This window comes from Kogia breviceps, chromosome 4 (assembly GCF_026419965.1).
Source record: "Kogia breviceps isolate mKogBre1 chromosome 4, mKogBre1 haplotype 1, whole genome shotgun sequence".
NCBI classification, from domain to species: domain Eukaryota; kingdom Metazoa; phylum Chordata; class Mammalia; order Artiodactyla; family Physeteridae; genus Kogia; species Kogia breviceps.
Genome location: NC_081313.1, coordinates 41421960 through 41435844, shown reverse-complemented (window position 1 = coordinate 41435844; position 13885 = coordinate 41421960). Strand labels below are relative to the sequence as shown.

Below are 13885 nucleotides of genomic sequence, written 5' to 3'. Positions count from 1 at the left end.
TGGAAAAGGCAAGAAAAAGGATTCTCCCCTAGAGTCTCCCTAGAAAAATGCAGCCCTGCTGATACCTTAATTTTAGCTCAATGAAATCTGTTTTGGGTTTCTGATCTCCACAACTATAAGGTAATATATTTATGTTTCAAGCCACCAAGTTTGTGATAATTTGTCACAGCAACAATAGGAAACTAATGCAATGACTAAAGCAGCTCACTGCCACATCATTTGTGACTACCCCCCCCAAAATTGTAAACAACCTAAACACCCATTAATAAAAGCCTGACAAAATATTGCATCATTACCACGGATGTTGAAGATTTTAGGCTTTCATCAAAGACAGAGCTGTGGGAGATAACCTCTCTTTCTGCTTTCGTGAGGGCTTGCCAATCAATTTAAAATAGAAGGGAGGGAAAATATAGCAAAGAGATTCCAGTCAATAAATTATAAATGCATAGCAAATAGAACACAACACTGAGATTATAGTACTTTGGGGTCACCCAGTCTTATTTCCTTCTCACCATCAACCTATAAATATGCCAAGCACTGTGCTAAACATTGGAAAATATAGAGAAAAGAAGCTCACTGACTAGAGAAGGAAGAAGCAAGAGAAGTATACCAAGTGCAAGACATGGCAAAGCAGAGGAAAGCATGGGTACCTCGCACAGGGAGCTTCTCATGCGGGAAGTCAGGGTGGGAAGGGAGGACAGGACAGCTTCCAGGAGGAAATGCCTGAACCCAGTCTCAGAGGAGGAGCGGGATTCAGCCAGAGAAGGAAGACTTGGAAGGCCGTCCCAGGGGAGGAAACAGCTTACCCAAGGCTAGGTGGTATGATGTCCAATGTGGGTGGGGTAGTATCTGAAAAAAACAGAAAACTTTAAAACCCTACACAAGGACTTTTACATAATTAGCTTTTTTACATTCTCTGAACCTCAGTTTCCCCACCTTCATAATAGAATCATAACATCTTCCTTTCAGGAGAGAATGAAGGTATCAGAGTCTCAGGGCCAGAAAAGGAAGACCTGGTCCTGGGAAGTTCCTGCCCTGTACTCTCCCCTCCAGGCCGAAGTCCTTCGGCCCCAGGGCCCCAGGGAGGCTGGAGCCACTTTTGGTTCTTTAAAGCCCTGATGCATTAAAGAAGGAAAACCACTTTGTGGTATATTTTAATCATTTATATTTAACAGATCGTTCCTTTTAACACATACAAAATACAATGAAATAAAATTACGTATTCATTCAAAGTTCAGGACAGAGCATGTGTTCTGGGACTGGAACAGAGATTTGAATTTATATAATGAACGTTTTCTTCTTTCAATCCCTTCCCTGGTTATGACTCTGTAAGACCTCATGTAGAGGGAAACTTTGAGTGCCTTGGTGAATGAGAAGCTGCAACAGCCTGCCGGTGCCAGGCCCTGTTTATGTTGACTGGAAGAAAGCAAGCCAAGTTGTGCATCAAAATCATCTGGGGAGCTTTTAAAACAGGCTGAAGCCTGTACCCCACTCTCTAGATTCTGATTCATTTGGTCTAGAGTGGGGTCCAGGCATCTTAACACTTTTTAAAGTTCCTCAAGTGATGCTAATGTAAAACCAGGGTCAAAAAATACCATAAATGAAAGTAGGAGAGACTGAGACAGGAATCCCTTAAAGTTTTATCAACTCATTTACAGATACTTATTGAAAGACAAACCATGGTAAAAAACAAAAACAAGGGCTTCCCTGGTGGCGCAGTGGTTGAGAATCCGCCTGCCGATGCAGGAGACACGGGTTCGTGCCCTGGTCCGGGAAGATCCCACATGCCGCGGAGCAACTAAGCCCGTGAGCCATGGCTGCTGAGCCTGTGCGTCCGGAGCCTGTGCTCCGCAACGGGAGAGACCACAGCAGTGAGAGGCCCGCATACCGCAAAAAAAAAAAAAAAAAAAAAAAAAAAAAAAAAAAAAAAAACAAAAGACAAAGAAGCAAATGGGAGCCAAAGGAAGCTTCAGTAAAAAAGGCTCACCAAGGACAGACGGTGGTACTGCAGGGGCACCCTGGGCACCCAGCGGGCAGAGCACAGAGCACGGTGCAGGCCCAACCATGAAGAGCAATGCATCTAGTGTTTGCACACGGTTGCATAGTGGGAAGGAATCCAAAAGAATTGTGAACAGTCTCTTAAAGTCTGTCAGTTCAGTTTGCAAATATCACGTGACAGCATCCTGACCGGGCAGTTAGGAGGTCCCCAGGGTGGATGGAGAGGCAAGCGCTGGCTCCTCAACCCCTATGTTGGAGACACCAGCACTGGTCAGAGGTAGCCACCAGGGTGCCCAGGCAGACATCACGGTACCAAGAGAGAGACAAGATTCTCAGGCCGTGACCAGGATAGCCTATCTACTGCTCTAACACAGATGCATGCACCCAGAACCATGGAAGTCAATTTTCTGTGTCAGACCTCTAGTCAGGCTCATATACCTGGGGACAGTGATGGAGGGGCCCCTAGGGACTTAAATAAGAGTGTTCTCCGAGAGCTGAGTTACAAAATCAATGCTTAATAGAAGAGCCATGCTAAGGAGAATGAACGGCCCTGAAATCAGAGCAAGACAGTTGGTGAAATTATAGAGTAAGCAGTTGTCTAATCAGAAGGGGTGGTCATCAGCCATATGGGGGCACAGGAAACAAGGAAGGCACTGTTCCTGGGCTTGCTAAGCTCCATATGGGGGATGTGGCGCCCTGGTCAGGGGACTCAACCCAACTGTCCTCAGCCTCCGCTGCCTCCATTTTACTGTGGCCCCCCCTGTGTCTGGATTATCACAAAGCCTCCTAACTGGCCTCTCTGCTTCTGCCTTTGCTGGCCCCAGCGAGCAGCTAAGTTAACCTGTCAAAACATGAGGCGGATCATGCTCTTGTCCCCTCAAACCCTTCATTGGCTTCCATCTTACTCAGAGTAAAAGCCGAAGTCCTTCCAACAGCCTGTAGCTTTCTATGACCTGGAGTCCCACCTCTGGGCTTCTTCTCCCCCTACTCAGCCCTGCCCCACCTCTACCCCTACCCCTGACTCCTCACTCCCATCCCATACTGCCTTCCTGCTGTGCTTCAAACAGCTGGCTGTGCTCTGGCCTTGGGGCCTTTGCATTTGCTCTTGATGCTCTGGAATGTTCTTCCTCCGCGTATCCACAGGGCTCACTCTCAAGTCCTTCAGGTCTTTACTTCAGGTTGGGAGGCCTGTCCTGACCCCCCCGTATTTAAAATAACAAATTCTCCCACCTCTCACTACTCATTCCCAACCCCACTTTACTTTTCTCCATGCCACTTATAATGATCTAAATATCCTATATTTCACTCACACATTTGATTATTATGTCTCCCCCACTAGAATGTAAATTCATGAGGGCAGGGATTTGGGTTGGTTTTTTATTAACTGCTGTATTCCCAGTACCTAGAACAATGCCTGGAAAATAGGCATTCAGTAAATATTGGTTCAAACAAATGAACAGGCATCCAGGACATCTCTACAGTAGCAATGGCTTCATCAAGTTTTCAAAGGTAAGTGACTCAAAGGTGTGTTGATGTTGGGGTAACTACCTTTTTCACAGCAACCTTTTGATGATGATTTGGTTTCCCACAGAGTAAAGGCGAGAGGATGTGCTGGTCAGAAGGCATGGGGTCTGGTTCCATTCCAAGTTTTCGTACGGAAGGAATGAAAGAAGCAGCATGGCAACTGGTGACTTTGTCATCTTATTTAGGGCTTCAGACTCCCAACAGCTTCCATGATGGTGAGTTCCTGGTCTTGACCTGTGAGACCCCCTTGGCCACCCACTCGGAGTCCAGCTTTCCTCTTGATTCCTGGAGCTCAGCTTGTGCCTTTCAAACTCTACCAGTTGTGTTTAGGGAGAACACACAGCAGCAACCTGGCATATGCGGATATGACAGTCAAAACGATGGCTGATCACAAAGGGCTGGGTAGGGAGTGACGTGCGACCGTGGGTCCTGCTGCCCAGGTGCTGATTCGAACTGGGCGGGCTGCGCGGAAGCAGGCCCGCGGATGAGCAGAGCCGGTCCTCCTGCGGCCGACACCTCTGTTCTCCTGGAACCAGAACACAGGTCTGTCTTTGTGGAAAACAGGCCTCACAAGAAGGCCCACTGCTTGCGCTGGTGGTGCGAACGCAGAGTTTTGGCATTTCCTTTCTTTCATAAGATGCAATTTAGTGTGATTCACAAACCTGGTGAGTCCCAGAGGTCCTCTGTTCTCCAAGCACAGTCCTCTTGCACTTACTGCCTAGGCCTCGATCACGGCCGGGTCCCGGGGTGGTGAGGACAGGGGGAATACCACCGCCACCTCCTCCTCGACTCAAGCACTTGTGCCTCTGTTCTCAAATAGGAGTAACCCCAGCTGTGGGGTCAGTTGACCTGGGTTCAAATACCAACTCTGCCTCTTTCTGGCTGTTGCGACCATCACGGAATGTCTGGAAGCCTCAGTTTCCTTGTTTGTAAAACGGTTTTGTAAGTGAGTTCTGTAGATAAAATAATGTACGTGATGGCCAGTTACAGTACCATACCTAGAGCAGAATACACACTTGAAATCTAAGTGGTAGGAAAAAGAAATCCATCTCAGCCCAGGATCCATGCGTACTTAGTTGCTAAATGTCATCACAGAAGTGACAGGGGTGCAGAGAAGGGACCGGACACAGGGATCAGAGCATTGTGGAAGGTTTCACAGGGCAGGGAGGAAGACAAAAGAGTAACCTGTACCACAGAAGACAAGACGATGGTTTGGTCATACATTTCTCGACAGTCTACTTTACCCATTCTGGTAACAGTACGCTTCCTAATAATGCTGCTGGATTTCAACAAGGAATAACACAATGAAGACTGATTTGCTCACTACTGTGAGTCCACTGTTCACACGAGATTGTTCCTTATACGTTTGGACAACCTGCTTCTGGGTCTCAGAGACGTTGGCACAGAGCTATGGCTCTATCCTCCTTTGTATAGCTTTTTTTTTTTGGCTAGTCCCTCTGTCAATTTTAAAATTTATCCTTATTTTTATTTTTAAAACAAAAAATACATTCAATCATTCAAATTCAAACATATACAAAGGCTTACATGTAAATAAAAATCTCCCTCCCACCCCTATCCCCCTGCTGCCCAGTTCCCAGAACCCAAAGCAAACGTTACCTTGTTACTAATTGTTTGTCTCTACTTTTAGAAATAATCCAGGCATATATAAGCACACATAATTGATTTCTTTTATTCAAAGGGTAGCATATAAAATATTGTTCTGCCCTTTTCTTTTTGTCATGTAATTTTTCTTGGGAAAATTCTATATTGGTATCTGAAGATCTTTGGTTTTTTTTTAGATGATTGACACCTACAGTTTTTAATCCTTCAGATAACTGTGCAATTTATCATGGGATCACCTGTCAGCATAGGTACCTAAAAAGTCAAATTTTCTTCCCATGGATTCTAGAATAGGAGCTATTAAAAAGCACCACATGTTAAGAAAACTGCCTTTTTTCCCAGGATTACAGGTTTCGCTTTCCCAGTAGGTATTTTTGTTCAAATACAGGACAGCAGACATCAATAAAATCATTATTAATTTGGTAAGCAAAAACAGAATTCCAAGCTGTCTTCAGATATTCTGGTAGAGAACAACTTCCTGAACATACTGGTATTTAAACTCTTTTAAGAGCCAGTGGGGAGCCTTATGGAAAAGGGCTGGTCTCTGGAGAGCTGAGCCCCTGCCCACCCCAGCAGGAGAAACTTGGAGAGTCTTGAGCAGCAGTGAATTAGGCTTCTAGTCAGAATATGCAAGGATGCTGTGCCAGGGTTCTGGAACCAGCAGGGGGGTTTGGACCTGAGGCCGGGCTGGATGGGGAGAGCTGGCCAAGACAGGTGCCAAGGTGAGAACACCGTGGCTGACAGTGGGACCTCCCACCTGACAGGGACCAGAGTGTGGATTCCTTACAGCTGATGTGAAGTTCTTATTATTTAAACCCTTCATCTCATCCCTTCTCACGTAATCACAGGGGATCTTTATTATTCTTACTCTTGCCATGCATTGGGCTCAGGGCATTTCATATGTCATTCAATTCTTGCAGTATTTCTGAGAAGCGGATACTCTATCCCACTATGGATAGAAAACTGGCTCAGAGAGATTAAGTGACTAGCTCAAGATCACACAACCTCTGGGAACACATTGCTATCATTTATTAAGTACCTACTTCTGGAATTTTTATCACTTCCTATGGTTATTCAGAGAGGGAGTACTGCCAAAGAGTTACGGACTGTACATACTAGTTAATCTAATACTCTCTAATAAAATCTAAGTAGGTCTATCATACAACTGAGAAAACTGAGGCTCAGAGATGGGTTGGTGAGTTGCCTGAGGTCATTCAGAGAGTAGACAAGCTAGAATATGACCCCTGGCTCCAATGTGTTGCCTTTCTCACTGATATGCTGGGTCAGCTTCCACACTACGTTCACAGAGAAGTCCAGCAACTCAGCAGTTAGTTAAGTCCTGAAAGCCATTTCCTCGAGTGACTGAAAATTTAAACCACTAGAAAAATAAGATCTGATGCATCTGACCATTTCAAACTTAGAAATCATTTCCAGATAGGCTGATGGGACCCACAGCAAAGGAATACCATACACACACCTTGTGTGTTTCTAAGCCTCTTTTCACCCAAGGAAGTTGAACTGCCTTTAATAAAACAAGCCACTTTTGGAAGCTCCATCTCTGCCACAGGAATGATGGGATTGGGACATCCTAGGGTCAGGACCAAGTAGGAGGAACTGATGACCCCTAGAAAGGCTTTAGCTATGATCCAATCCTAGATTAACTGCCCACCAATTCAGAGGCCTGGGATAGAAGTGAATCCTCAGCTGGGTTTTTCCATGTTCCTGCCCCCAGACCCCCAGCATAGCGCCCTTCTGTACTCTGCCTAGAAGTCTACACCACCCACCTCAGACTCACCAGAGCCTACCACGTGGAGAATTGTTGGTTGCTTCTACCTGTGACCAAGGGGAACTTGTCATGGCTGATTCTGACCCTGACCAAGTGGAATTAAACCTCTGACTTGACATTAGCTCCTGTGGTTTCCTTTCTTCCCTCAAACACCCTCTAAGGGAACCTCTCCTTCTCATGCCCCACCCCCTAATCCCAGGCCACAGCTGATTTGTCCAGCTTGGGTCAGGTGTCCACCACTGGCCCAAGAAACTTATGAACTGCGAGATGGCTTGGCCATTTTAGATATATTAGAAGGTGCTGAGAAAGCCTAGCCACAGGAAAAGAATAAAATAGACCCATAAAGAAAAGAAATTGACAAATTAAAAAGCCCCACGTAGAGGGCAAGCTTAGTTCTTGTTCTTAGTTCTTAGTCCCAAAAGATGGGACTTTTGGCCCCGTGTGGGGTTCGCCAGGTTCTGGTACCCACCCGTGACCCTTTACATTTTGGATCAGGCTGGTTTGAGCTGGCGGCCAACAGCGTCAGTTTCCAACAGAGATAGCGTGTGAAGTGCTTTCCTTAAGTACCTACTCTGCATCAGGTGCGGGGCTCACAACAGCTATTATTCCAAAACATCTCACTCACAATTTATTGCTATAAGCTTAATAGTTACTGAAGTTACTAACATAAGCAGATACGCAGTAGGACCACCCAAATGGCTTATGGATTTAAATTAATCAAATTTACTACATAATTTCATGAACAATTTATATGGCAACTGCAGGTGGAAGCTTAAGACAGTGAACTCACTCTTCTATGTTTCTGTATAAGTCTTTCACATTAAATAAATGCCTCCTTGACTACTGGAGAAAAAATAATTATAATATTCCATTGAAGCTGAGAAATAAAGCAACCTTTGTTTATTTTTAAAAGATAAACATGGCTGATCTGCACTAATCATAACATTTTGAAGGAAAAAAACAATATTCAACATTTTTAGCCTGTAAATAAATAGTATCCTGTTTCACTTATTCTGTTAGCCAAAGTAAGGTTGGAAATGAGAAAACTGGATTATGGATTTAAAAGTATCAGAGATGGTATTCGATTCTGAGGAAATAAAAGCATAAATGGAAAAAATGGCTTAGTAAATGAATAGAAAAAATGAACTTAGGAAAGAATGACATTTAAAAGTTTATACAATAAACTTTACACGCTTGACTTGAGAGACTAAAACATTTTTTCAAGTCCTTAATGATGAGAACAGCAGCAAAATTCAAGACAATTAAAAATCGGCATTTAAGAATCTGCTGTATTGTTATGAATAAATCTAAGACAACTGTATCAGTGAAGCCTAAGAAAATCCCAATTATGACTATTCAAGCCAAGGAGCACTGACTTTCCGTTTCATTTTCAAATGTGTTCCCTTATTCCAGATTTAAACTGTACCTTCAGATACAAAAGCCTAGAAGAGAAACAGGGTTCCAATGCATGGCTGTAGAACCAGTCTCGCTCGCTGCATTATACTTACAGCATATGAACGACTCTGTCTCTAGTTAAAATAGCACAGCCAAGCTCAAGTGCATGCCTTCCTGTTCTAAATATATCATATATCTGAAGTATAAATTATAGAAATAAAGACAAATAATGGCATGAAGGACATGATAGTTTATTTTTAAAAACTGTACCACACTGATCATAATGACCAGCATACACATTACGATGGCTTTTCTCTTGGGTATTAACATTGCAGTATTTTTGTATACTGAAATGTTTCAATAGGACCAAGAACGTTAGAGATATAAAGATCTTAGATGAAAATGAACACTAATAATTCCGGTGTCCTACCCCACAGAATTAATTTAAACCCCTTATGAATCAGTGGCATTATAATGTTATATAGTTATGAAGAATGAAAGTTCTCTTCTAAATAGGCAGCATGAACTTATACTTCCTTTCTCTTTAATCTTCAGTTTTTATAATTTAAGCTATGTCCGCCCTGGCCAAAGCACAATCATACAAGACGCCTCAGATAATTTCAGTGCTACCATTGCAAAGTTTAGTGATTTTTTTTACTTAAACAAACAAAAAAAATCAAACCACTGCCAAAAAAGGAGGCAAGTAAAACTGATTTTCCAATCATTTGGAAAGCATAGTGCTTATTTGTCCAATACAAACTCAAACTTAAATTAAATGCTATCATTATAATCTCCAAACTTCTGCAATAAAATTAACATTTATATATATATATATATATATATACACACATATATATATATATACACACACACACATATATATATATATACACACACATATATATATATATATATATATATGGGTTTTGTTTATAGAACTGTATTTTGCAATCAACAAGAGAAAGTTATTTTTTAAAGAACAATATATTTGGTTACAGTTCCACATGTTGGTAGTAGAGACAAAGCCACATGATGTTAAATCTGGCTCGAAGTTCCCTAAGGTATAAAATTTTGATCAAAATTATGATACTCTGATCTTAAAAATTCAACCCATGTGAGATTACTTTTAAGAGTAAATTTGCTGTTGAATAATCATTTCAATAACCTTCTCTTTGTATGACTATCTGCAAATTGACCCTTTTCTTTAATCAATGTGACTCACAAGCATTTCAAACTGACCTCTTTACTTCTATGTTAACCATTTTAATACCCAGGGATTTCTGAGGCAGCGTAAGTTTGATTTCATTAAAAACAGTAAATACTTTAACCTTTCAGTGACAGTTTTTAAATCTGTAAACTCAAGAATCACATTATTGAGCTCAGCAACTATAAGAACATTGAGATTCTGGCATTTCTAACCAGAATCTCTTTGTGCTTTTTAAATTAAGCTGCTTTTGAATCGTTTTGGTATTTATCAGCCATTGTATTTCCCTTATAATAATAAAAGAATATAAAGTAATTTTTAAGGTTAAATGTTCTGGGGGCTTATCAATACTTAAAAACAGAAACAAAAACAAATACTTTTTTCCGCCAGCATTTGGAATAGTAGAAATTATTTCTGGTCCCTCCTTAGATCAACCAACACTACTTTTCATCACGTATAACACTGAATTTTATAGACATCCCTGAAAAGTTTTTGATTAAGTAAACGAGTGAATCACAGTGGAGTCTCCATCAGTTAACAGTGTAGATCCAGTAACAAAACAAAACAAAACAAAAATCACACTGAATGTTAAAAGAAAATCTTCAAGCTAAAAAAAAAGAAAAGAAAAGAAAACCCTCCTAAGAATTAAAACCGAGTGTGTGTTGTCACTGATTCTGTGCTCGTGTCTCCAATTGATTAGACTCCTCCTCTGGGTTGTAAGACATGTTCGACGAAATCTCCACACCAAGTTTCCAGGACACTTGAGTGAAGAGGCTATGCTACTGTAGCATCTAAGGGAACAGAGTGGCACCGTTTTCTTCCCTAACAGACACCACATCCAAAGATGGGCATGCGTGTCCCTCCACTGTGCTCACCAGCATGTATCAGAAGACAAAACTTGCTGGGCAAACTGATGACAGCTGACCCTCCCACCCTGCCCCCAGCATCAACAGGAGGTTCCCAGCAGTTTGTCATTATGTGCACTGGCCTTTCACTCTTTCAGTCAGAAAAGTTGTGGTTACTTTAAAAAGGGGGTGGGGGGTGGAGAAATGAAAAAACCAAGAGTCTAAAGGCACAAAGTCGCATAGCTGCTCTAGTTGGAGTTTGTAAACAGAGAATAAGTTGAATTTAGGTAATCCCAATCTGTGAGAGTAAAAAGGCATCCACAGCAGGCTTTTATCCAGCCAGCTTCTTTGAGACCCTTCATGGGTTTTGAGGTCTACAAAGTATGCACTAAAATACCCATACTTCAAAAAGCAATAAGGCAAATAGTATAATCATTATTCCAAAAGTTACAATGGTAGTGTAGGCATACATAGTATAATTTAGTTACAATGTGTGGTACTGTTTCTATTATATAACCATATTAACTGCTTCTTTCCTACATAATTATATATTCAGCCGAGTTTCAGTTGAACACAAAACCATCCTTGTACCACTGCTGACAGTTGGCAATAGCTCTTTGATAGCAGTTATTATTCTGCTGTAGAAATTATCCTTGAACTGAAAAAAAGTCCATAATCCAACCTCCAGTCATTAAACACTATCATATTTGTGAAGAGCCTCTTCCAACTTCTGCGTCACTTTTTGGAAAAATATTATTTGTTGTTGTAAGAAATGCTGCATCTGTGATTTAAAGTCTCTTACTCGAATTTGATGGAAGTGGTGAATTTCTGCCAAAGTGGCAAAAGAAATAGTGTTACAGCGATCCTGAATGCCATCAGCCTTTTGGACCTCCATCTTCCCTTCTTCCACGTGTCGCCTACTCTCCTTTACTTTGGTAAGAGCTCCTGTAGTTAAAATAAAAATTAATTAAAAATATATATGTATCCCAGTGGTACAGCTACATAGTAAACAGAATGCTGGGCGTTATAAATACTTGCCTGAACTATTTTAAAGTCCTTTGGCATTTAAACGGTTGACTATAATCACTTATTAAAAAAGAAGAAATCTGGTAAAGTTTCTGAAAACACCTCCATTGCTGCAACTTCACTTATCAAAACCAGCTTTTGCCATTGACCTAGTAGCTATAGCATGTTTCATCTCTTGCAGGCAGAGATACTATAAACGACAGATAACAAACTGCAAGGAATTGTCCCTAAAAAGACAAACTAAGCAACTCTGCAGTTTTAACATTCTTAAAAGGTGTGACACCATTATATACACATATATTAAGAGAGACATTTATAAAGTGGAGTATACTGCATGCATGCCTGGTTCTGACTCCACATTCTATCAGGAGACCCATACCTGCAGCATAATGGCCCTGTGAAGTAAAAATCTGCCTCTTTTTCTTTCCTTTTTTTTTGGCCATGTGGCATGCGGGATCTTAGTTCTCCAACCAGCGATCAAACCCGTGCTCCCTGCAGTGGAAGCACAGAGTCCTAACCACTGGACCGCCAGGGAAATCCCTCGCCTCCTTTTCTTTAGGAGCTGTAAAGATCAGTGAGTTTTGAGTCTGCCCTAGTGATGATCTGGGAATGAAGCCAGAGGGTGTCATAGCCTCCAGTCAAAAAATGTCACCAGAAGTTGTGTGCAAGGAGGAGGGAAGAGGACGGTCTCTGTGGCAGGTGCCATATGAGGGCAGACCCTCCCCTAGAAGCAGGGTCATATGAAAACACAGAAGGCTGAGGATGCTTAGGGGGTAGGAAAAATTAAGACATGAGTTTGAAAAAATGATAAAGCTCAGATCACTTGAGCACAGCCAGCTCAAGAATCCAGAATACCTGACTCCACGTGGCACCCATTCTACTAAACCATGATGAAAGAGAGAAATGTCTAGGAGGACACCTGGCTTGGTGGTCTGCAGATACGGTGATGCTACAGGGGAGGAAGGTAGCCTGTTCAGAAGGCAGTGGGGAAGCTGAGCAACTTTGCTGTGGAAATGTTCAGTCTTAGCTGATGGTGAAATATACAGGGGAAAAGCCCTATATCTAAATTTCTTCAAATCTACAAAATAATATAGAGTAAACCTAGTATTAAGTACAACACTTAGAAGTTAACCAGCATCCTTTTTTTTTTTTTTTTTTGGCACAGCTCAAAGACCCGAGAAATTAAAACCCACCAACAACAAATGTTATAGCTATGTATGTATGTATATTTTTATTTATTTATTCTAAAGAAGATCTTTACCTGAAAAGCAGGAGAGCCTTGGAGCCGAGAGAATATCCTGCTTCCCCTGTGACCGCACAGTGGAGATGCCGTTCGTGTTAGGAGAGCTACAGGAAGACCCCTGACCCATTCCCCTAAGAAGCCATCGCCCTGAAAATACAACCCTGTTAAATAACATTTTCCCCATAGCAGACGGGACTCGGAAGGCAGTGAAACCTGCCTGCTTGTGGTCTCATACTAAATAGAGAAAGAGCGCTCCCCCTCAGAGAGGGAAAATAATTTTTTGTAGCAAACTTATGTTCATTATATTTGTACAAGTGTCCTGTAGCAGTTTACATGTAAAAATTGAAGTTGAAGAGACCAGGAAAGCATGAGACAGAAAACTAAAAAAGAAAAGAAAACTATTTCAAAAAGATGGCTGAGAATATGAAATTTATGTTTCAAATGGTTGAGAGCAAGAACAAGAAGTCAAGAGAGCCAAGTCTCAGGAAATCTGACTGTTCATGTGATTCGGGGCTGAGGTGCCGGGCCCGCCGTGTGAACACAGAGGACAGGCGCCGGTGCCCTGCCCCCGCAGACCCCCGGGGCAGCTGTGCAGCAGTTGTGGCCTGTCCTGCGAATACGCTGCAGGTATTACTTGTTCTAGTTACTAGAGTCCAGCACAGAGGAGCTCGGAAACCTGGCCCTGAGCTGTGCCAATGTCAACGAAACTGCAGCTTGTCAGACTCCAGATGAGATCGCCATACTCTCAGAAATGACATTCTGTTACACAGAACTGCAGACTGCAGACGTGCATCCATAAAACCGACTTACAAATGAACAAGACTGAAGTTTTCACAACTTGAATCACATAGGCATACATTTTCAAAACTCCTGGACACAGTACAAGTATTAAATCTCTGTAAGGTCTGAAGACCTTTTGGCATTTGACACCTTTAAACTTTGAGTATACATACTAAAGGAGCCGAGAATTTAAGACTCACTTTTCTCCCAGCTATAAATTTATTTACTAAATAACACAGAGCCCCAAACAGTTGGGCTCTGGGGCTAGAATCTCAGCTTGTTTACCAACATTTATGGAGGGTCTAACGTGTAGTGCACAGAGCTGGCGCACGGGGGACTCAAAAGAAACGTTCAAGTCCCCACCCTCCGGAAGCTCTCGAGGAAATCACCTCGCAAAGCACACTGAGGACAGGCACACAACCATGACATGAAGTGAGACAGGATTACAATGCACAGAATTCTGC

General features: G+C 42.2%; 1 protein-coding gene across 1 annotated transcript in view; it reads right to left on the bottom strand.

Annotated features, from left to right (window-relative positions):
• SNX18 (sorting nexin 18) overlaps window positions 1–13885 on the bottom strand; it is a 71655-nt gene that overhangs the window by 35949 nt on the left and 21821 nt on the right. The window contains 1 exon segment of the mRNA XM_067030972.1: window positions 807–849. Coding sequence (XP_066887073.1) covers window positions 807–849 — 43 coding nt within the window.